This window comes from Xenopus laevis, chromosome 5L, assembly GCF_017654675.1.
Source record: "Xenopus laevis strain J_2021 chromosome 5L, Xenopus_laevis_v10.1, whole genome shotgun sequence".
Lineage (NCBI taxonomy): Eukaryota > Metazoa > Chordata > Amphibia > Anura > Pipidae > Xenopus > Xenopus laevis.
In genome coordinates, this window is record NC_054379.1 from 16496963 (window position 1) to 16521767 (window position 24805).

General features: G+C 40.2%; 1 protein-coding gene across 4 annotated transcripts; it reads left to right on the top strand.

Moving 5' to 3' along the window:
- Positions 1-68: 68 nt before the first annotated feature.
- Positions 69-22696, top strand: LOC108716473 (BRO1 domain-containing protein BROX-like). Of its 4 annotated transcripts, XM_041562557.1 has the most exons (13): positions 73-376; positions 9941-10075; positions 11160-11266; positions 11350-11446; positions 11589-11684; positions 14456-14528; positions 14842-14947; positions 16346-16435; positions 16697-16782; positions 16914-16995; positions 19272-19422; positions 20944-21103; positions 22473-22696. In XM_041562557.1, the coding sequence occupies exons 2-13, from the start codon at positions 9975-9977 to the stop codon at positions 22557-22559; spliced, it is 1236 nt and encodes a 411-aa protein (XP_041418491.1). In that variant the 5' UTR covers positions 73-376; positions 9941-9974; the 3' UTR covers positions 22560-22696. The 4 variants fall into 4 exon arrangements, with proteins under 4 accessions (XP_041418494.1, XP_041418492.1, XP_041418493.1 ...); XM_041562560.1 differs by lacking the exon at positions 20944-21103 and having other exon boundaries at positions 69-376; XM_041562558.1 differs by lacking the exons at positions 20944-21103; positions 22473-22696 and adding an exon at positions 19807-20130 and having other exon boundaries at positions 69-376.
- The last annotated feature ends 2109 nt before the right edge of the window (positions 22697-24805 follow it).

Below are 24805 nucleotides of genomic sequence, written 5' to 3' on the forward strand. Positions count from 1 at the left end.
GTAACTGCCTCACCCTTGCAGGCTGCGGAACGCGCATGTGCTCTTGGCCGGCCCTATGGTATGACGTAATCTCACGGGTGACGGGGGTCAGCGAGGGGATGAATGACTGGAGGGAGTTAAATATAGTCGAAATAGCCTCGACTTCAATATATTAGTGACGCGCCTAGTGAGGAGTCTGAGGGATTCCCGAGTTTTGGTGTGCGCATGCGCAAAAAGAATGTGCTGTTCTGTCCCGCCTTTGGGCGTGCTTATTTGTTTGCGTCACAACCCGGAAGCGAGCGTGTGACAGTCGGCTGTTTGGGTCCGGGGGATGCGCTGAGTTCGCGGCATCGAAGTTGTTTAGTCAGCTGACTGCTTGGAGCTTACCCGGCCCCAGGTGAGTATAGTCTTGTCTTTACCCGCGCCATTCCAACCCCTGGGTCTCATAACACTGGCCTGAGATTATTGTCCGATCCCGTGGCACCACAATTACAGGGGCCCCTTCTTGTGTGTGTTGGGGGGCTGGGAATACAAAGGACATACTGTAGCATTTAATAGTTCCATATCTTTACTACATCAATCAGCAGCCCTCCAGCTGTTACACACCGGCTTCTCTGTGTTCTAGTTCAACAACACCCCTGCCCTGAGTATCGAGATGGAACTTAAACCCTGTTTTTTTTATCACATTCCATTGTTACACAGACTTTTGCACAGAGCTTCGATATTGTTTGTTCAGAGCCTTTCATCATTGTCTCAGTATTACAGCATCACATTCTCTCTCTACATATTTATATATTAAATAAAGTACCCCCTCTTGTCAATTATAAGGATTATATAAGTTACTGAGGAGTTTCATGACCATATAAAAGCACAAGGCCGAAGGCTGAATGTTTTTATACAGGTCAATTCCGAGGTGTCTTCTAATATCCTTATATTTTGCAATAGGGGGTAATTTATTTATTATAATACACACGTTTCAGTGAGTCGTGTGACCCTGCGGGTAGAAGTTCCTGGTGCGAGTATTCCTGGGTCTTCTCAATAGCGATATTTAATCCTTATTTCTGATCATGACTACTTCCGATGATGTCACTTCCGGTTTACAATGGCAGCACTTCCTGATTCTTGATGGTCAGCGGGTCCGGGTTGCGGATAAGTTACTTGCGGGTCAGGTTGCTAGTCCAAGCGGGTAAGAATGCGGGTCAAGGTTGCGGATTGCAGGTTGCTGGTACGGGTCGGGTCCCAAAAAATGGACACGTGCAGGACTCTACCCTGCACATTGACGGATTGTTTTATGCTAAGTACCCACGTATCGGTCACGCAGACGGTTGCTTGGCAACACACCTTGGTGCCAAAAGTTTGAACCGTGGGTATATAAACTGTGGAGTGGTGGGTCCCTGGTTGTCTGTTGCATACTCCTGACCAAGAGCCCAGTGCAGGTTCGAAACGTTGAGCCAAATAAAGATTTTTTTTGTTTTCACTAAAAAAAAACTGAGTGTCGCAATCTTCCCCACTCTATTTTTTCTTGCGGGCACCCGGGTAATAATATGGACTACGGTGTGCACCATTGTGTTCCAAATATATATATATATATAGTCCCAAAAGTGCCTGCGCTCAAACTTTATAGTTGCCAGAGGTGCACGACCACGATCCTTAGATCCACGATAAGATGCTGTACCAATAAAAGAGCATATATTCACAAATGACAGAGTGTGCTGACCCTTCATCAATATGTATATATATATACGCACATACATACATACTTTTGCTGCTCATACACAGAGCTGCAGTGAGGTGAGGCCTACCCAGTTGGTGGATCTGATTGGGGTGATGTGATTGTTTATACCCAGAGCCAATGATCTGATCATACTATGGCCCAAGAATGTGTTGAAAAAAGGCTTTGTGTGGCATGAAACATCACTTTTTTTGTCCAGAGTCTAAGCAATGCAGTAATAAAGGTTTTTTTAACATAGTTTTGACTTTCTGGTTCTGTTTATCCATTTTTTTTTTATACTAGAGGTCAATGCAACCAGCTGGGAGAGAACCATATCAAAGGCCAATGCAAGAAGCAGAGCATTTGGTCTGGAGTTGCTCAGTCTGCAGCTACTGTTGCCGTGTGAGGCCAGTGTAAGACCTGTACAGGCAGCAATGATGTACATTCCATGTAAAGCGTAACTGAGGCATCTTAGGGCTGAATTTAATGTTAGGGCATTAATAACATGGGCCTCTTAAGGGGGGGCAAACGTTATCAAGAATGGCTGCATAACTGGGGGGGGGGGGGGGGGGCTTAAAGGGTGCACTAGAGCCCACACCTATCTGGGGCCTGAGGTCTGTCTGTGGCAGAAAGCTGCCTTGTGAGTAGATGGACAGAAGAGGAATCTGTGCTTTAGTTACACCACTGTCTGGGACACTCAACCTACAACTCTAAAGTTGTACCTGAACTACAGGTCCCCAGTTGTGTTTCAGTATCAGCTGTAGGACGGCAACTTCACCATCCCTGGTTTTTATTACTCCCGATGGGGCCCTTGCCCTCGCGCTGAGCCTGTCTTGAGCATTCTTCACTTTTTAGAGCAGCTATTAAAGGAGAAGCAAACCCAAAAGCTAAAAAAAAAAACCTACCCCCTACTCTACCTAGACCTCCTCCCCTCAGCCTAAGTGTTCCCCCGGGCAAATGCCCCTAACGTTTTATTACCCCTCGTGTAGATTCGGGCAACGGAGTTCAAGGGCGCCATCTTCAGTCGCTCTGTTAATCTTTGGAATGAGACTGGCGCTTCGGCCCATTCTAAATTGTTGCGAAACTTACTCCAACTGCGCATGTGCCGCTCCGCCGCTCTCATTCCGAAGATTTCCAAAGAGAAGAAGATGGTGCCCATGAACTCCACTGGACAGAATCTGCACCGAGGGGTAAGTAAAAAGCTAGGGGCATTTGCCCGGGGTAACACTAAAGCTGGAGGGAAGGGGGTCTATGTAGGGTAGGGGTTTTTTAACTTTTGTGTTTGCTTCTCCTTTAAGCAGTTCTGCATCAGCCCCAGCCCAATGGAACCATCTAACTCCCTACTGCACCCAGACAAATGGAATAGATTAAAAATATCAGGAACCAGTTAACCGAATAGCAGGTTTTTTTTTTTTTTATTTGGAGGAAGCGAACATACAGGGATTATATACAGACCCCATACATATATTGACCTGGTGGGGGCTGAAGCTAAATCTGAATGCTGAGTCCTCATGCTGAGACAAAAAATCATCCCATAAAGCATGACAAGACAGCTGACTTTATGATCATTACATTGTTTTCTGATGTTGGTTTGTGCATCCAAGTCCCACACATTGAACCTACTTTGCTTTACTTGTGTCTCATGTCCATCCATCCCAACTGTCCCGTTTTTCACAGGACAGTCCCGATTTTGACAGCTCAACCCGCAGTCCTGGATTGTTACTGAAATGTCCCAACTTTCTCTGTGATCTCCTGCACTGAACAGCCGGAAAAAGATACAGTGTTTCTAAAACTTGATTGGCTTTTGGCAGAGAGCCCAGAATAGACACTTAGATACTTTGTAACAATTTAAGATAAACAAAAAAGCAATTGTAACAATTTAGGATAAGCAGGTCTCTTGTTGCAGCAATTCACCTTCATTAGCAAAACTGTAATAACACATAAAAACAACAATAATGTGTTCAAACTTTCATAACCTGCCAATTTTTGTAATATGAACACGGTAATTAGGGGGTGTGGCCACAAAAACAGGTGCGGTCAAAATTCTTTTTGCCGCACTGCACACGGCACAACTTTTTGTCCCTCTTTCTATTCCCAAAAGGTTGGGAGGTATGCGGGTCTGGTTTTATCATTTCATGCCTAGTCGAGACTGCATGTACCCACCAACTGCACTTGCATGTGACTCTCTTCTGCTGTTCGCATATTTGCAACGCTGCATTGGTTGCACTATATTTAGGTGACATAAAGTTGTTTCCCCAGTGCATTTCATGAGGGTCTCAAACTCAGAGGAAGGAAAATGGCAACATAGGCTATACAGAACTGATAGGTATCTATAGTAGTGTGTTGATACTAGTATTAAACTGCAGATATAATAGACCTTTGTAGGAAGCACTTTGCTTTATGTCACACCCAGAGATTAGTGACTGCTATTTGTAGCCGGGTATAAATTAGCTTACTCATGTTTTATAGACAAATATGTCTACTGTGCCTGTGTAGGAAACAATGAAAGCTGTTTCTAGCCAGGTACTGGTACTTGCTACCATTCTTTCTGTTGCAGGTAAGTTATACCTTTGCAGATTCTTGCTTTACAAACCCACAGCAGCTTGTTTAAATAAACTATAGTAGTACTTATCTGTTATCTACTGTGTATCCTGTGCTTGAATGGCTGCCCCCATGGCTACACAGCAGCTTGTTTATATAAACTATAGTAGTACTTATCTGTTATCTACTGTGTATCCTGTGCTTGAATGGCTGTCCCCATGGCTACCCAGCAGCTTGTTTATATAAACTATAGTAGTACTTATCTGTTATCTACTGTGTATCCTGTGCTTGAATGGCTGCCCCCATGGCTACACAGCAGCTTGTTTATATAAACTATAGTAGTACTTATCTGTTATCTACTGTGTATCCTGTGCTTGAATGGCTGCCCCCATGGCTACACAGCAGCTTGTTTATATAAACTATAGTAGTGTTTCTGAAGCAAAGATCACAGTTTTACCTGTGCAGGGCAACTAGTCATTGTAATTTTTTTTTTAAACGCTTTTTAAGGAGAAATATTCATTAGCATACGTTCATTTTTCTCCCCTATTCAGAGAGGAGTGTGAATGCCTTTCTGCATTCATCTCTAAAGCATAAAATCTCAGATTAAACGGAACATTTTTTTTTTTTTTAAACAATGCATTGTTTATGGCTGTGCCAGAACTGTACCAGGTTCTGCTCTAGTCTTCATTCATTCATGGGTTTATGAAGCATAAAAGCTTGCTCTAGGACTACAATCAATAATGTGTTTGTTTTTTTATTATAATTTTTTTCTTTAAATCAAGTCCTGGCAGAATGATAATGGAAAACTCCATGTTTTAAACAAATGTAACCTGCCTTCCCACATCACAGCGCTGTGCCACCTTAAAGAAGAACTAAAGCCTTACTAAAGAAGTAGCTAGTTATGTTGTACATTATGTTTTGTGCTTCTGTACCTGCCCAAGGCAACCACAGCCCTTTAGCAGTAAAGATCTGTGTATCCAAAGATGCCCCAGTAGCTCCCCATCTTCGTTTCTGCTGATTCACTGCACATGCTCTGTGCTGCTGTCACTTACTGAGCTTAGGGACCCACTCACAATATACAGTACACATAGAATAGAAATGTCACAATATAAGGCTGATTAGTAATTAATACAGATAATTACTACATGGCAGCACAGAAACCAGTGCAATTAGCATCAGAATTTAATAATCAACCCTGTAACATCAGCTTATATTACAGACCAACCTCATTTTCTGCTGGATAATTAGTGACGACCCCTAAGCTCAGCTTCTCAACAGCCAATCAGAGCCCACTGAGCATGTGAGTGTCACAGACACTTTCCAAGATGGTGACCCCCTGTGACAAGTTTGAAGTCCTGGATCATTGCTGCTATTGACAAGCTGAAACTTTAGCCTCGTGCAATAAGTTCACTATATCAAATATGGCATTTTTAGCCATAATAATTTTTCAGGTTTAGATCTCCTTTAAATCTGTGTAAGTAATGGCTGTTACATTCCTTGACTACAAGTGATTGGTATATGTTTGTGCAATTAGCGGTGCCTTTGTAACCAGAGCTGCCTAATTGCAGTTAAGTGCTTTTGCAATCTTTCATTACACAATGGAGGAATTTAGCAAACAATAAATAGATTGATTGGATTTCATTGCCTGATACATAGCTGTTTATGTCAGAAGGTTGCTGTACAAGTGTGGGATCTGTTATCTGGAGACCCGTTATCCAGAAAGTTCAGAATTATGGAAAAGCCATAGACTCCATTTTATCTAAAGAATCCATATTTTTAAAAATGATTTCCTTTTTCTCTGTAATAATAAAACCGTAGTTAGTACTTGATCCCAACTAAGATATAATTAATCCTTATTGGAAGCAAAACTAACCTATTGGGTTTATTTAATCTGGTTGTTAACCTGAATGTTTAGTATGATGTAGAGAGTGATATTCTGAGACAATTTGCAATTGGTTTTCATTTTTTATTATTTATGGTTTTTGAGTTATATTGATTTTTATTCAGCAGCTCTTCAATTTGCAGTTTCAGCGATCTGGTTGCTAGGGTCCAAATGACCCTTTTTTGAACGAGACACTGGAGTATGAATAGGAGAGGGTCTAAATATAAAGATGAGTTATAAAAAGTAGCAACAACAATACGTATACCTTACATAGCATTTGTTTTTAGATGGGGTCAGTGACCCCCATTTGTAAGCTGGAAAGAGTCAGAAGAAGAAGGCAAACAATTAAAAAACTATAGAAAATAAATAATGAAGACCAACTGAAAAGCTGATTAGAATTGGCCATTTTATAACATACTAAAAGTTAACTTGAAGGTGAGCCACCCCTTTAATGAGTTGGCAACACCCTCTGTTGCACTGGGAAAATAAATTCACTTGCAGTTCTATAAATAACAATTGCGTAGCCACAATTAAAACCATTTGACATTTCTTCATTTCTGAATGATCTGCTCTGTGCTTGGAAAGATTAATGAAATAATAGTTTTCATTATTCATTTTTGTCACACTAACAAATGCTCCTTTGCTCTGTTCAGAAAGGACATTTATTTGTATGATATTTGCTGCATTCTTTCCATGAGAGGGGCTTGTGTTTGAGTCCTGTTCCCATCAAGGAGCCTTTGTCCGACTTGCTGCTTTCTGTTGTATTTTACTCAGGGACATAATATATGTGAATAAAGTCAATGCATTGTCTGCTCCTGTACACAAGTTTTCTCTTCCCCAATAGGCTTCCGCTTATCCTTCTAGCCAAGGGCTCTATTGCCTACTACCATGTCCTTGTATTCTCAAGAAAAACTGTCACTGGAGGAGTAATGACATCTAAGCATGGCCCATGAGACATTTAAAGGAGAACGAAAACCTATAAATGAATATGGCTAGAAATGCAGTTTTTTACATACAGGTATGGGATCCGTTATCCGGTAACCCATTACCCAGAAAGCTCCAAGTTACAGAAAGGCCGTCTCCCATAGACTCATTTTATCCAAGTAATCCAAATGTTTACAAAATGATATTTTTTTTCTGTTTAATAATAAAACAGTAGCTTGTACTTGACTTCAACTAAGATATAATTAATCCTTATTGGAAGCAAAACCAGCCTATTGAGTTTATTTAATGTTTAACTTATTTTTTAGTTCATTTAAAGTACCAAGATCCATTATCCGGAAAACCTCGGGTCCCAAGCATTCTGGACAACAGGTTCTATACCTGTACTGAACTTACCGTACCAGTCCAGAGGCTGAGCAGCCCTATGAGAATAATGATCCAGATCTTCAAAGTTGCCCCCTGTACTCCCCATCTTGGATCTTGTTAGCCCATCTTTTGTGTGCCAGTGGCACTGCACATGCTCCGTGAGCTCTAGGCTGCTGGGAAGAAGATAAGCTTAGGGGTCAGGGAAAATCATCAACACATTGGTAGAAAGTGAACTTCCATCTGATACAGGAGCAAATGCTACTGTCTGGGCTGTATTTAAGTTTGGTGTATTGTGAATCTGAATTAATTTCAGGTATGGGATCTATTATATAAAATTCTTGGGACCTAGCTTTCTGGGTATTGGGTTCCTATATAAGGTATCTTATACCTGTACTAATCCTCGCCGGTGGTGTGGAGTTCTTGGACTTTCCACTTGACTTTCAAGGGTAAAGACATTTGCTTAGGGCAAGTGTAAAAGAGATATTTGCCCTACTCTGCAGGGTGCAAAGTTTGCTACTAATCTAATTACCTATATCAACCAATCAACAGTATGCGTTTACTAGTCACCTGTCACCTAGTCACGTGCAAACATCTTATTGGTTACTACATCTGGGCAAACTTAGGGCCTTATTGTACTTAAACGAGAATTCAATCCGTAATAAAAAAAAACCCTACCCTGGGTAGACCCCTCCCTCCCGGGCAAATGCCCCTAATTTTTTACTCACTCCTCCGTGCATATTCTGGCCTCGGAGTTCACGGCAGCCATCTTCTTCTCAGAGTTCACGGGCGCCATCTTCTTTCTTTGTGGCTTGACGGCATGCGCAGTTGGAGTAAATTTCCGGTCCCGAACAACTGCGCATTTTTTTTGGAAATTTTCGTGACTTTCCCGCATGCGCAGTGGTACCGGACATTTACTCCAACTGCGCATGTGCCGAAACTTCCAAAAAAGACAGAAGATGAAGATGGCTGCCGTGAACTCTGAGGCCAGAATCTGTACGGAGGGGTGAGAAAAACCCAGAGATTCTGCTCAGCAGGGGCAATCAATTTAGAACAGTTTACAAAGTCGTTGATCCCCCCCCACGGCTGCTTTAGAAGGCATAAGAAGGTGAAAAATGAAACTTTAAACTTCAATATTAAAAAAATTGTTGGAAATAGAAAATAGCAAGTGCAGGTTTTCAGAATGTTCAGGACCTGGGGTTTTTTTCATACCTTTTTTTTCATGTAAAAAGTTAGGGGTTATTAATAAAAGCTAAAATCATAGAGCTTTGTGAGGTTTTTTTATACCTCAAACGAACTCATAAAAAGCTTGAATCTGTGAATTTTAGGTGAACAACTCGAAAACACAAATTGATTGAGTTTTCTGCGGGGAAAAAAATCGTATTGAATTGATCAAATTTTCGAGCGAAATCCACGGAAAAAAAACTCGAACATCATGAAGGCTATTATCTTCAAATGGTTCAAGGGACCTCTGCCACTGACTCCTACATGTTTTCGACAGGTTTTGGCTAATGTATTCGAGCTATTTCCAGCTTCGGCGTATAATAAATCTTAAAAAATTTGAGGTTTTTTTAACCCCAAAAAATTATTTTTTTATTTTTAAACCTAAAATTCGAGTTTTGACTGAAAAATACTCTTGAAAACTCAAATATTTCAGGTTAAATACAGTTCAACCTTTAAAGGAGACATATAGGATAAATGAAAAAAAAAACTAATTTTGTAGACACTTATAAGTAATATATGGTGTTGCTTTTACATGGTGCTAAAAATTATTATCTTTAAAAATAGTCCCTTTATGGGAGCTCCCTATAGATGTTCTCTGGTCCCTGTCTGTGTTTCGAAAGAGGGGTGGGCGTGTCCTAACAGTCACTGCCAGTAGCACAGTAGGAGGGGACAGCCAATCACAGACCTGCAATCACACAAGCACAGACAGGCTTCAGTTCCCTATCAGGTCCTGCTAGCTGCTGATTGGTTCCTGTCCTACAGTGCAGTGAGCTGCCGGTTCCCCTGCACAGCCTGCGAATTCAGGAAGTGGAAGGGAGGGATTATTAGGGTTTTTGCAGAAATATTCAATAAATCAGCCTGAAACACTACTTTTTAAATCACAATTCTTCTATATCTAAATGAGTATAATACACTAGTACATTCTTATTTTTTTTACACAAAATGTCTCCTTTAATAAATCTTCCCTTAATTAAACCCAGTAGGCTGGTTTTGCTTCCAATAAGGATTCATTGTATCCTGGTTTGGATCAAATATAAGGTACTGTTTTATTGTTACAGAGAAAAAGGAAATCTTTTTAAAAAATTTGGATAAAATTGAGTCGGCCTTCCCATAATTTCGAGCTTCCTGGATAACGGGTTTCCCCATAACGGATCCCATACCTGAAATTTATTTTTTAAGTTTTAGAAGGTGAACAACCCCTTTAATATCACAATGTGTATGAAGGAAACTATTTGACTGTAATATAAAATACTCATAAGGCGTCTGAATATTTACTCTTTCTCTTCCTTCAATCATAGGAGATCCAACAGCGAGTGAGAATATTCCATCAAAATGACACACTGGTTTCATCGCAACCCTTTAAAGGCCACGGCTCCAGTGTCTTTTAATTTCTATGGGGTTGCCTCCACCCAAGCAGCATCTAAAATATGCAGGTGAGATCTCTTCACTGGCTCATATAACTGCTCTGGTGCAACAATCCCAAACCATTTTTCACCAATTTCAATAAATTACTAATAATGGTTTATTGTAGAGAGCATAAAGTAAGGGGCCCTTCTAGTCTTCGTTTACTTGGGTCATATTAGCTATCTGATGTTGTCCATATCACTGACCCCATCTAAAAAAACAAATGCTCTGTAATGCTACACATTTAGAGGCACATTTATCAAGGGTCAAATTTCAAATTCATGTGAGGTTTTTTTTTTTTTGTTTTTTTTAAAAACTCCCATAGACCCGAAATTCAACCAATCAAAATGTATTAATAAAATCGAATTTTCTCAGCTCGGACAAATTGAATCCACCCGAAAACTCGAATCAAATTCGATTCGAATAAGAAAAACTCGAATCCAATTAAAAAACTCTATTCTAGTTTTTTTCTCCAAAAAAAAAAAATCGAATGTCAGGAAGGCTGCAAACATCACCAAATTGATCCCTGGACCTCTTCCATTGACTTATACAGAAATTCGGCAGGTTTGAGAATTCGAATTCGAATTTTCACTTTGACCCTTAATAATCTGCACCCTAGTGTAATTGATACTTTTTATTAATCATCTTCCTATTCAGGCCTCCCCTATTCATATTCCAGTCTCTTATTCAAATCAATGCATTGTTGCTTGGGAAATAGGGACCCTAGCAACCAGATTGCTGAAACTGGAGAGCTGCTAAATAACTCAAAAACCACAAATAGTAACAAAAAAAAAACCAATTGCAAATTGTCTCCGAATATCACTCTCTACATCATACTAAAAGGTAATTTAAAGGTGAACAACCCCTTTAATAGTATTGGAGCTGATTTTCAGTAGTCTGGGGAAGTGGAATAAAATTGACCTTCTCTTGTCTGTACAAAGTTCCATTTCCATCAGTGTGTTGCAGAATGAACCACTTGTTCACTGCTATGGTTTTACTCATCCCATTCTCCAACTATAGTCATGAATAGCAACTATAGTCATGAAAACATACATGGCAGGTCAAAGATTTCAAAGTTCTGGATTGATTCAATTCCGTTTGCTTCTCACGCAGTGATTTAAGGAGCACAAGAGCACGTCTGCTGGAATTATTCACCGATGTTACGTGCAACCATGAGATGATGAAAAATGCTACAGACGCCTACTTCTCTCTGCTTCTGGGTAATTCAGCACTTATAGGAAAAGCTTGTATTGGCTGACCATTCCATTATACACCGCAGCACTAACTTATGGAAATGTTTCAGGCTTTATTAATTCCTTGGACGGTGGGACGCAGGACAACAAGCTCCGCTATATCCAGAATTTTAAGTGGACTGACACATTGCAGGGGACTGCTCCCAGGTTTGTCCTTACTGCTGCCTAAATTCTCTACATTTATTCTATGACACTGAAATTCTGCAGATTGATATTAGAATGCAACAAGCCAAGTCTTTTTCCTTGTTGTGTTTTATCAGATATCATTTACCATGGCTTTCTTTTGCAGCGCTCAGCAGGATGCAGTGTATGAACTGGCATCAATGGGGTTCAACGTGGCCCTCTGGTATACAAAATACGCCTCAAGATTGGCTGGAAAGGAAGAGTAAGTCAATGCCAAGGACCTTAAAATGGTTTTATTACCTGTGAATATGTAACCATTGTGCTCTTTCTTGATCGCCGGGCTTGAAGATGATGTTAGGGTCACTTGTAGGGTGGCAACTGAAGTTAGGGTGATTTGTAAATTATAAGTTGCTTTGTCTAGTGGTGCAATTATAGCTGGTACTGCTGATAATATGGAAGATGTGCCCAGGGCCGTATTTACCATATAGGCACTCGAGGGCCTGTGCTTAGCAGGGTTGGACTGGAGCTTTGGGGGCCCAAATGAAGGGCCCTCCTTGCAGGTCTGGGGTACCACCGGGTTTTTTCCCAGTCCGACCCTGGTGCCTAGGGCTGCAGCCTTAAAGGACAAGGAAAGGCAAACAAATAAAATCCAATTTTTACTTTCTTTAAAGGGATACTGTCATGGGAAAAAAATGTTTTTCCAAAATGGATCAGTTAATAGTGCTGCTCCAGCAGAATTCTGCACTGAAATCCATTTCTCAAAAGAGCAAACAGGTTTTTTTATATTTAATTTTGAAATTTGACATGGGGCTAGACATTTTGTCAATTTCCTAGCTGCCCCAAGTCATGTGACTTGTGCTCTGATAAACTTCAATCACTCTTTACTGCTGTACTGCAAGGTGGAGTGATATCACCCCCCTCCCTTTCCCCCCCGTATTAGCCAAACAAAAGAACAATGGGAAGGTAACCAGATAACAGCTCCCTAACACAAGATAACTGCTGCCTGGTAGATCTAAGTACAGCACTCAATAGTAAAAACCCATGTCCCACTGAGACACATTCAGTTACATTGAGAAGTAAAAACAGCAGCCTGCCAGAAAGCATTTCTCTCCTAAAGTGCAGGCACAAGTCACATGACATGGGGCAGCTGGGAAATTGACAAAATGTCTAGCCCCATGTCAGATTTCAAAATTGAATATAAAAAAATCTATTTGCTCTTTTGAGAAATGGATTTCAGTGCAGAATTCTGCTGATTCATTTTGAAAAAAAATTTTTTTTCCCATGACAGTATCCCTTTAATGAAAAAGAAACCTATCTCCAATATACTTTAATTAAAAAATGTGTACCGTTTTTATAAGAAACCTGACTGTATGCAGTGAAATTCTCCCTTCATTTACTGCTGTGGATAGGAATTGTCAGATGGTCCCTAACTGCTCTGCAGGGAAACAGTCATATTTATGAACAGCAGGGGGAGCCCCTGTCTTACTTCCCAGCCATGCAGCACTCAAGCAGCTTTGTTTATGACGATCCCTAAGCAGCCCAGACCACACTGAGCATGTGCAGGGTCAGGGTCAGGCAAAGATGTTTAACAAAGTTACAAGATGGTGACCCCCTGTGGCCAACTTTGAAAGCATAAATCATTTGTTTGATTAGGCTTGTGGTGCAGTAAGTTTATGTTTAGTATACAAAATACAGCATTTCTAGCCTTATTCTATTTTAGACTTTCCTTGTCCTGGTGGCCCTCAGATGCTTATATAGTAAGTAAAAAAATTTAAAAAAATTATCTCCTGGCACCATATATATAACCTCAAATTCACTTCCATCAATGTGCATGCTCCCAAAGAGGTCCAGTGCCTAGGGCAGTACTGGACTAGAATACAGCCCTGAATATGCCCACTAGAGTTAAATGTGACTATTAAATATTAAACCCAGCAAGCCCACAGATGTCTTCCATTCTTGCACAATGAAGTTTGCAATATAAAGAATTTAGTATTCAAGGTTTCCTGCCTTGTAACCTCTGCCCTTGGCTTAAGAACCTACCTTAACCATTGCTGTATAACCAATGCAAGTATAAAAGTTCCACTAATATGAGTTAATAATTCTATACCCACTTGTGCATAAGATGCCTCCATTTTGGCCTTGTCATTTGCCCTTATGCTGGATCCTTAAGATGTGATACTTATTATCATATAGAATATCTTGAGTGACTCTAAATATTATTTATGATGGCAGCCTTAAAGGGATACTGTCATGGGAAAAAAAAAATTTTTTCAAAATGAATCAGTTAATAGTGCTGCTCCAGCAGAATTCTGCACTGAAATCCATTTCTCAAAAGAGCAATCAGATTTTTTTATATTCAATTTTGAAATCTGACATGGGGCTAGATATATTGTCAATTTCCCAGCTGCCCCAAGTCATGTGACTTGTGCTCTGATAAACTTCAATCACTCTTTACTGCTGTACTGCAAGTTAGAGTGATATCACCCCCTCCCTTTTCCCCCCCAGCAGCCAAACAAAAGAACAATGGGAAGGTAACCAGATAGCAGCTCCCTAACACAAGATAACAGCTGCCTGGTAGATCTAAGAACAACACTCAATAGTAAAAACCCATGTCCCACTGAGACACATTCAGTTACATTGAGAAGGAAAAACAGCAGCCTGCCAGAAAGCATTTCTCTCCTAAAGTACAGGCACAAGTCACATGACCAGGGGCAGCTGGGAAATTGACAATAAGTCTAGCCCCATGTCAGATTTCAAAATTGAATATAAAAAATCAGTTTGCTCTTTTGAGAAATGGATTTCAGTGCAGAATTCTGCTGGAGTAGCACTATTAACTGATGTGTTTTGAAAAGAAAACATGTTTTCCGATGACAGGATCCCTTTAACTTGATTTAGAATTGGTTTTGTCTTTTTTAATGAAATGTTGTGACAGTATTTTGTGTTGTGGCATTATTGCATTGTTCCATATTCTGTGTAATGACAGTAAATCTGCTAGACGTCTGCTATACTGTGTCTGTTTATGTGATACTGTAGCATTACTGAAGATGAAGCCAAAGAAGTTCATAGAAGTCTGAAAGTTGCTGCCGGAATATTCAAGCACTTAAAGGTAACAATCAAAACTTCCTTTATATACATTCTATTTACACCTGGACTCCATATTGTAGGAACTGTGGTTTGTTTACATTTGCACCCAAACCCACAGTAATGCTCTCATGCTGTGTTTTCTTTCTTACCACTGACACTTACAATTGAGATATATATATAGATATAGATATAGATAGATATATATAGATATATACTGTATATATAGATATATATATATATATATATATATATATATATATATATATATATAATATTTTGAATGGAACACAGATATGTGTTTATCTATACATGAACTCTCTGGTCTTTTGTTTCAGGAAAGCCACATTCCAAAGCTCATCACTCCTGTGGAAAAAGGAAGAGATCTGGAGACTAGAGTAATAGATGCCTATACAGTTCAGTGCCAGGCAGAGGCTCAAGAAGGTAACTGGTCAGTGATGTGTGTGTTATCCATATAATCAGATATACCTGCAGCTCGCACTTTACCTGATGAACCTTGAAACTATTTATTTTATTTTTTATAACAATACATTCCTCACCTTTGTATCAACAAAAAACCCCAAACATTACTCTTTCTAAAACTTTTGTTGCTTTCTGACACTGCTCAAAAGTCACATGACTAATTGTTCACATCCGTTTTGTTTAAACCAGTGATCCCCAACCAGTAGCTCGTGAGCAACATGTTGCTCTCCAATACCTTGGATGTTGCTCCCAGTGGCCTCAAACGAAGCTTTTATTTGTGAATTACTGACTTGTAGGCAAGTTTTTATTGAATAAAAACAACATATCCTGCTATACAGAGCCTCAAGTAGGTTCCACCTAGGGGCTACCAAATGGCCAATCACAGCACTTCTTTGGCACCACCAAGAACATTTTTCATGCTAGCGTTGCTCCCCAACTCCTTTAACATCTAAATGTTGCTCACACGTTCAAAGGGTTGGGGATCCCTGGGTAAACCGTAAGGATATTGCCAAATACCAGTTTTCCAAAAAGTGCTGGGAATTGCCAAAATGCTCAATTCTGTGCATACAGATGGGCTGGCTTCCCTAGAGGGCGCAGGACAGTGGTTTTGGGGGGCTTATCCTGAAGGCAAGTTAGGCATTCCCCACAAACCTTACCCTATTTCCTCACCTACATACTCCTGGAAGCCCAACCTAAAAATCTTATTTGCAGTCCTAAATGTGCTTGAAAGTATAGTGGCTCACACAGCAGTATTTAACTATTTTTGTAACCCTGTAATGAGCTACGGTGGACCCTGATACAATGTTGGACCTCAAAAGAGAACACAACCCCCCCCTTCGAAATACTGATGTAGAGATACTAATACTGAAATGCTGAAGTGGGTTTTGCCCTTATGCTGTGCCTACCCAGGTAACCCACTTTTTTCTGTTTCTGTTTAAAGGAACAGTAGCACCAAAAAATTAGTGTTTTAAAGTAATGAAAATATTATATATCGTTGACCTGCACTGGTAAAAATTATCTGTTTGCTTCAGAAACACTACTATAGTTCATATAAACAAGCTGCTGTGTAGCAATGGTGGAAATTGCAAAAAGTCTATATGGCACAGGTTAAATAGTGGATAATCGATAACATCATTATGTTCTACAGAGCTTATCTGTTATCTACTGTGTAACTTTTGAAGGGCTGCCCCCATTGCTACACAGCAGCTTGTTTATATAAACTATAGTAGTGTTTCTGAAGCAAACACACCAGTTTTACCAGTGCAGAGCAACACTGTATTATATTATTACTTTAAAACCCATTCCTTTTTTGATGTTACTGTTCCTTTAAATAATCGTTTTTTTTTATTGCATTTCTAGTGACCATCGCAAGAGCTATTGAGCTGAAGCACAATCCTGGCCTGATAGCTGCCCTGGCTTATGAGACTGCTAATTACTATCAGAAAGTTGGTATGTATTTAATGTGCTCCCCTGCCTATAGCTCTAGTACAACTGGGCCTGACTCATATTTAAGAGGGAACTGTACCCACCCAAATCATTAAGTGTGCTCCTCTCAGCACTTTATTATCTTTTTCTATTAGTTTCCATGATAGGCAGTTTTACACAGTTGCTAATATGTACACCCATTGCAAAAGTGTTTCGAAATACTCTAAAATGAAAACATTCTTTAATATTAACCTTGTACCTGTTTCATATATGTATCTGTTTCAGATCACGCACTCTCCTCACTAGATCCAATTTACATTGGCAAATGGAGGAGTTATACTCAACTGAAGATGTGCTTTTATATGGCCTATGTGAGTTGTTTGTGTCACTGCAATGATCTATCATCTTAGTGAGCCAATAAAGGGATTGTCGTAATTTTCTCTGTGCAGTACAATCAATGCAGGTTATTGTCAGTAACGTATCCACAAATGTTTCATTCCAGTCATACTGCTATCATGGTCAGACTTTGTTGTCCACCGATAAATGTGGCGAAGCTATTCGGTCACTGCAAGAGTCAGAGAAATGTGAGTAAGCCTTGTGGGTTCGTCTGATAACTGTTGCTAAAGGGCAACTAAATAAAAATCTGTTTATCTTCAGTCCTAGTAATCACGTGTGATTTTACTGCAGATTTTGGCCCCTATAGGCACTTCTTAAGGTACCTAGGTGCACCCCCAGGCAAATAAATAAGTCTGCTTGAAAATTAGAAAAGTTTTTTAATGTATAGACTAGGTAGAAGAGAGAGTTCTTGGGAGATTGGTGTAGGCAATTTGCACCATCTATTTATAACAGGGATCTGAAAGTTTTGCAGAATTTTTCGGGAAAGTTTTGTAGAATGGGTCCTCACTACTAATGTCTAATTACAACTCCCAGAATCCACAAACTCTTTCAGCTATGGAGAGAGGTTTGTTTGTTTTTGTTTTTTTTTGTGATTTCTGGTTGGCTGCGGTTTGCCATGACTTATTCCCATCCAAATGTACTGTGATCAATATTGGTGACTTTCGTTAGGAAATAGGGCTTATAATGAAACATGGTGAAAAACTAAAACCTGAAGTTTTGGGGTTTTATATCTGGTTCTGTTTCAGGACACATCCCATAGGCTTTCTACTGGCAAGGATGACAAGGACAAAAGGACATTTTCTACAATTCACTACAATAAATCACTACAATTTTCTACAATGATTTTCATGTGAATTCATGTGAATCATGTCAACAATTCTTCCGCATTACTTGTGCTCTGAACTAGTTCTTGGCACCTCTCTGTAATACTGAACAGACCTTTCTATGTACACTGTATTGAAGAAGCAATCCTGTCTATAATGTGCTATGGGCAAAGATTCTTGGCAATGTTGAATCTAAAGGCGGTGTTTTTAGAGGTGTATCCTATGCAGAGAGCCTCTTTGAGCAGGAGACATTAACATGTTATTTATTGGATACATTGAAGTCAGGCAATCTGTATCGTGGATGTGCTTTCTTATTGGATGGATTATCTCGGTAGAAATGTACCCACTTTATAAGTAAAGGTGGCCATACACGGGCCGATAAAAGCTGCCGACAGACCGAGTCGGCAGTTTATTGGCCCGTGTATGGGGCCCCCCGATGGGCTTCCCCGATCGAGATCTGGCCGAAAGTCGGGCAGATCTCGATCGGATGGGACTAAAAATCCCGTCAGATCGCGGCCGCATCTGTTCGTGCGTAAAGCCACCGTAGGATCTGATCGTTGGGCTCTAGGGCCCACGATCGGATCAGCCCGATATTGCCCACCTCAAGGTGGGGATTTCGGGGAGAGAACTGCTCGTTTGGCGACATCGCCAAACGAACGGATCTCTCCGTGTATGGCCACCTATAGAGATCGGCCAGATCTCGATCGGGGAAGCCCGTCGGGGGGGCCCCATACACGGTCCAATAAGCTGCCGACTCAGTGTGTCGGCAGCTTTTATCGGCCCGTGTATGGCCACCTTTAGTTAGGGCCAGAGGATGTTAGCAAGTTGGATTCTCCGCAGGCGGAGAATCCGATTCCCTGCTGCTCCCCTTGCCTTTATAATGGCGGGTGAATTTTGATGCGGAATGCTGTGATTTGGCACTGAAATCTACTGCCTCTTCCTGCACCTGAGTGGAAACAATGCATCCGGGTGCAGTCAGGCCAGGAGTGGACGAGCAGTGGTGCAGCAGTTTCTCGGCCTGCGTAAAAATGCAGGTCAAGATCCGCCATTGTCTGACCCTGGCCTTAAACTCAATTCATTGATCATTTATTTAGTAAATATGCCATGTTGGCCATGGAGCTATGTTTTTTCTGGATATCTATGTTTATTCTAGTGAGTGGGAGTAGCCGAAGTAACTCTGACAAGGTGATCTCATTCAACTGCTATTGAGAGAGAGAGAGAGAGAGAGAGATTGCCCTCTGCTGGACATGGATAGTATTATTTAAAGGTACAAGTGATCAGTGTGGAGTTAGAGAAAGAGAAAGGTGTGACTAAGGAGAACTATTCAGCAGGTAGAGTAATCCATTACCAGGTACCAAGAGTCTGGACACTTGATCATATTGTCATTCACTAGCAGGTCTGGACTGGGATTCAAAATAGGCCCTTGCATTTCAAGTACACAGAGGCCCAAATAGTCCTCCACAGGCCCACCCAATAGTGACTGTCTATGGCACCTTACAGCAGCCCCTCTGGCATTTGCCAGAACCCACAGATTGCCAATCCAGGCCTGTTCATTAGTCACTGCTGTAAAGTAGGTACTAAGCATCTTGTACAGTGCAGTGCAATAATACTCTAACCCTTTTACTTTAATTCTGGTGCAGTTTATGGAAAGGCAGAAGCGTTGTGCAAAGATTATGGTCAGACAAAGGGTCCCGGCACCACAGCCAAACCATCAGGACACTTGTTCTTCCGAAAGCTGGGGGCCTTAGTAAGGAACACGCTGGAGAAGTGCCAGAGAGAGAACGGCTTTATGTAAGTATGAGGCTTTTCCTCTCGGGAACATTTTTTGCATTACAAACTCAAACGCTCATTTACACATAGAAAAGTATTTCCCAAGAGAAGAGGTTCCCCCAAATTTGTTACCCTTGCACCACACTCAAATGTAACAACTGTAGGGGAGCTTGAAAAAATCCCTTGGCGGTGGCAGTGAGAGTTATGATAGGCTAATCCCATGTGGACTGCCAGCCTGCAGGAAGCTTTGTTGGGGTATCTATATGTCTCCACAACTTGCCTTCAAGGCAGGAATTTAAAAATGGGACCTTACATTGGGAGCAACATCAATGGGAGTGGTACGCAGCATATTGGTTGGGTATCGCTTCCTAGAGTAATAGAGTTGCCTTATTCTCCCACCTACAGAGGACAGCTACCTCCCCAGCCAATGACTTATTGACTTTTCCTCCCAGTTCTGCCATAAGAACTCCCATATTTTTTTCACAGAGTCACATTGAACTCAAAGAATGCTGCCGGATGAAACCCAGGGATGCCACAGAAAACAATAGGCAGAGGCCAATCACTGCTGTATCAAATACTGTGCCAGGCTCTGGGCCATGCATGTGCCTTCACCATGGATGCACTCAGTACAGTCACATATATGTGGTTTATTTCTACACTTGAGAAAGAGATAATTGGAGCTTGAAGTGCTTTAATTTATTGACCTAATAAAACACTTATTTTTTTTTACCACAACGGAGTACTGCTATATATATATCTGATTATACATGTCTGATTTAACCCTTCTCCCTTTAATTCAGGGAGATGGAAGAATAAAACCCCATCTCCCAAACTGTTTTTTTTTGGTACCAGTTCTGGGTATCGTCCACCACTTAAATGTTCTTGCCAACTGTCATTTTGTGGCTTATGTCCACTTACTTATGCTTAAAGGAGAACTAACCCTAAAAAATAATATGGCTAAAAATAATATATTTTATATAATGGCCTTATTGCACGAGGCTAAAGTTTGAGCTTGTCAATAGCAGCAATGATCCAGGACTTCAAACTTGTCACAGGGGGTCACCATCTTGGAAAGTGTCTGTGACACTCACATGCTCAGTGGGCTCTGAGCAGCTGTTGAGAAGCTAAGCTTAGGGCTCGTCTCTAATTATCCAGCAGAAAATGAGGTTGGTCTGTAATATAAGCTGATGCTACAGGTTTGCTGATTATTAAATTCTGATGCTAATTGCACTGGTTTCTGCACTATGTTGAAGAAGATTGCATAATAGTTGTGCTGACTACTTGTTTACATTCTGTCCCTACTGCATACACGTCAGGTCAATATTCATTGAATTAATATCAGGGCAGGGAGAGGAACCATTTTTGCGAGGAGCTAGCGTTTAAAGGGACTCTATACCCATTTTGACATGAATGCAATGAATAGGGCATGGAATTTTTTGCCAATTGTTTTGTGAGAGATGGAGCAATAAATTCTATTTATATAGGATGTGGTTTTATATGAAAATATTTTGGAGTTTGTTGACTTTGGGTTCTGTCTTGCAGCTTTTTTCAGAAGGTTCCTCCAGAGGCCCCACAGCTGGAACTGAAGGCTAACTATGGTCTGGTGGAGCCTGTGCCTTTTGAATTCCCTGCAATGAGTTCCCAGTGGAGCCCAGAAACACACGCAGACTTTGATCTCACTAAGCGGCCAAAAGATGATAATGTAAGAGCCACCTCTCATCTGTATCCTCTCCAGGCTGCGAGAGAAGCTTGTTCTGTGTGTTGTACTCCTCCAAAAATAATATAATGGGCAATAGCACTATGACTTTAATGGTGAAAGCCTGGAATTGAGTGTGTAACTCATGCAATTACTGCCCACTGACCCAAGCAAATATATATATATATATTGGTATTGCACCAGTAAATAATAACTGTCCTTTAAAGGGGTTCATCACCTTTAAATGAACTTTTAGTATGATGTAGAGAGTGATATTCTGAGACCATTTGCAAATGGTTTTCATTTTTTGTTATTTGTGGTTTTCGAGTCATTGAACTTTTTATTCAGCAACACTGCAGTCCTGCAGTTTCAATGAGCTGGTTGCTAGGGTCCAAATTACCCTAGCAACCATGCTTTCAATGAGAGACTGGGATATGAATAGGAGAGGCCCTGAATTTGTTTTTTTTTATATGAGGTCAGTTACCCCAATTTGAAATCTGAAAAGAATCAAGCAGAAGAAGACGAATAATTAATAAAACTATAAAAAAAAAGAAATGGTCAATTAAAAAATTGCTTAGAATTAGCCATTCTATAACATACTAAAAGATAATTTAAAGATGAACCACTCTTTTAAATATGAAGAGTCCATTACACTAACGCACTGATCGGGTCTTTGTCCAGTAGGTCAGAACTATAAATGTGAAATTGGACCATTCAGCTGCAGGTCAGCCAGCAACTACTCACAGACTTTAAAGGGGAAGTTCACCTTTCAGTTAACTTTTATTATGTTATAGAATGGTCCGTTCTAAGCAACTTTTCAATTGGGCTTTATTTTTTCTTTTGTATAGATTTTGAATGGTATTGCTGCCTTCTTCAGACTCTTTCCAGCTTTCAAATGGGGGTCACTGACCCCCAGCAGCCAAAAAACGATTGCTCTGTGAAGCTCTCCAATTTTCTCTATTGTTACCTGTTATTACTCATCTTTCTATTTAGATCCTCTTCTATTCATATTCTAATCTTTCATTCAAACCACTGCCTGGTTGCTAGGGGTAATTTAGACCCATAGTGACCAGATAGGTGCTGAAATTCCAAACTGAAAAGTTAAATCATTCAAAAACCACAAATAATAATAAATGAAGGTCAATTGCAAATTGTCTCAGAATATTACTCTCTACATCATACTAAATGTAAATTATAAGGTGAATAACCCCTTTAAGGCTTAGGGGTTCATTGATGGTCCTACTTTTCTGTTTTGGTTTATCAACATTAGTGTGACACCCCCAACACCATAACACTCATTGGAGAGGCCAGTGCACTTTGTTTCCCCACCCCCGCCCCCCCATAAACTATTTATTAATGTTTGTTCTCCCATTAGGCTAAACCCAAGAAAGAAGAAGAAGTGAAGCCGATGAAGGAGCCGGATGTAAAGCTGCAGAAGGACAGTGGATGTCAGATCTCCTGAATGAAGCTCGTTCCTTCTCGCCCGGGTTGCCCACATCACTTCCCTCTGCAGCAAAACACAAACTACAGTTTCTTGCAGCAATTCTTGCCGGTTCACTAAAGGTTAATACTATTCCTTTAATTGGGCGGCCAGTTTAAAACCAGCTGAATTCAGGCTTTAGTGAAACATGATACAATCCCATATGCAGATATGTACGTGGCTTCCATAGCGGCTCTTTGAATTTAACCCCTGCCTTACAATTCACTGCTATCCATGAAAATCAGCCAGTGTTTCAATGTTGCTGCTCCCCAAATTGTATAGAAAAGACCTGCATGCATATATATATATATATATATATATATATATATATATATATATATATATATATATATATATATATATATATATATATATATATATATATATATATATATATATATATATATATATATATATATATATATATATATATATATATATATATTAGTTTATATGAGGTACCCCTCAGTGTGTTTTGCCTTAAATGGATACAGTCATGGGAAAATATGATTTTTTTTCATAATGTATCAGTTAATAGGACTACGCCAGTACTACTACTGCACTGAAATCTGTTTCTCAAAAGAGCAAACCGATTTATTTATATTTAATTTTGAAATCTGACATGGGGCTAGACATATTGTCCGTTTCCCAGCTGCCCCCAGTCATGTGACTTGTGCTCAGATAAACTTCAGTCACTCTTTACTGCTGTACTGCACCCCCTCCCTTTCCTCCCGACAGCCTAACAACAGACAATGGGAAGGTAACCAGATAGCAGCTCCCTAACACAAGATAACAGCTGCCTGGTAGATCTAAAGGTGGCCATAGACGCACAGATAATATCGTACGAAACGAATTTTCGTCCGATATTCGTTGCGTGTATGGTGGAAAAAGAGCCGACCAATATCGGCAGAAGAGTTGGATATCGGTCGGTTCATCGATTGGGCTGGACGGAAAATTTTGATCGGGTGCCCTTGAAGGGACTCAAACATCGCCCATTGTTAGTGCTGAATCGTCAGATACAGGTAAAATTCTATTGTTTCTTCCCGTATATCTACCTGTATATCTGACGATTCAGCTCTACACGTGTGTATTGAAACGAACGATCTTTCTTGGAAAGTTCTTTTCCAAGAAAGATCATAATTGTTACGTCTATGGCCACCTTTAGAACAGCACTCAATAGTAAAATCCAGGTCCCACTGAGACACATTCTGTTACATTGAGTAGGAGGAACAACAGCCTGCCAGAAAGCAGTTCCATCCTAAAGTGCTGGCTCTTTCTGAAAGCACATGACCAGGCAAAATGACCTGAGATGCACCTACACAACAATATTACAACTAAAATACACTTGTTGGTTCAGGAATGACATTTTAAATTGTAGAGTGAATTATTTGAAGTGTAAACGGTGTCATTTAGAAATAAAAACGACATCATAAAAATCATGACAGAATACCTTTGGCATGTGACACATTAATATTATGTGATCAGGGCACTTTGATCCAAACAGAATGATTGGAAAGGAGACACTGTATTGGGTAATTGATATGGGGTGTTCCTCATACAGAGGTGTGTGTATCTGATAGATCCTGTGACACAGAAAAGTACTTAATTTAAGGTGTTCCTCACATTGAGGTGTTCTGTGGTTCTATTACATGCATTCACAAGCAATATGGACAGGTGTTTGGATTGGACGACTGCACAAAAAAAGAAAAAAGTCTGCTTTATATATTGCAGATCCTATGTAAGTCTATATGGAAGCTCACGCCTTGGCTTACTAATGCCATAGATTCACAACAATCATTGGGGTAGATTTATCAAAGAGTGAAGTTAGAGGTCGGCCCAGTCCTCTAGAGTGAAATTCTGCCACTCTCCATTCATTTCTATGGGATTTTTAAAAGAGTATTTATCAATGGGTGAAAGTGAACGTTAAATACGCCTCTCAAAATCCCATAGAAATGAACGGAGAATGGCGGAATTTCACTGTAGAGGACAGGGGCGACCTCTAACTTCACTCTTTGATAAATATACCCCATAGTCTCTCAGAAACAAACTCCCACCAATCACTATTGTGCTGCTCCTTTTAAATCAGTGTAGTGTGTCCGTAGAGAGCTTTATAGGTTTATAACCCCTTTCTGTGGAATTAGATATTGTATGCACATACCTACATGCCATCATGAGTGCTCATTTAACTCTTCTGCTAGAGAGAATTGTTATTTGTAAATAAATATGGC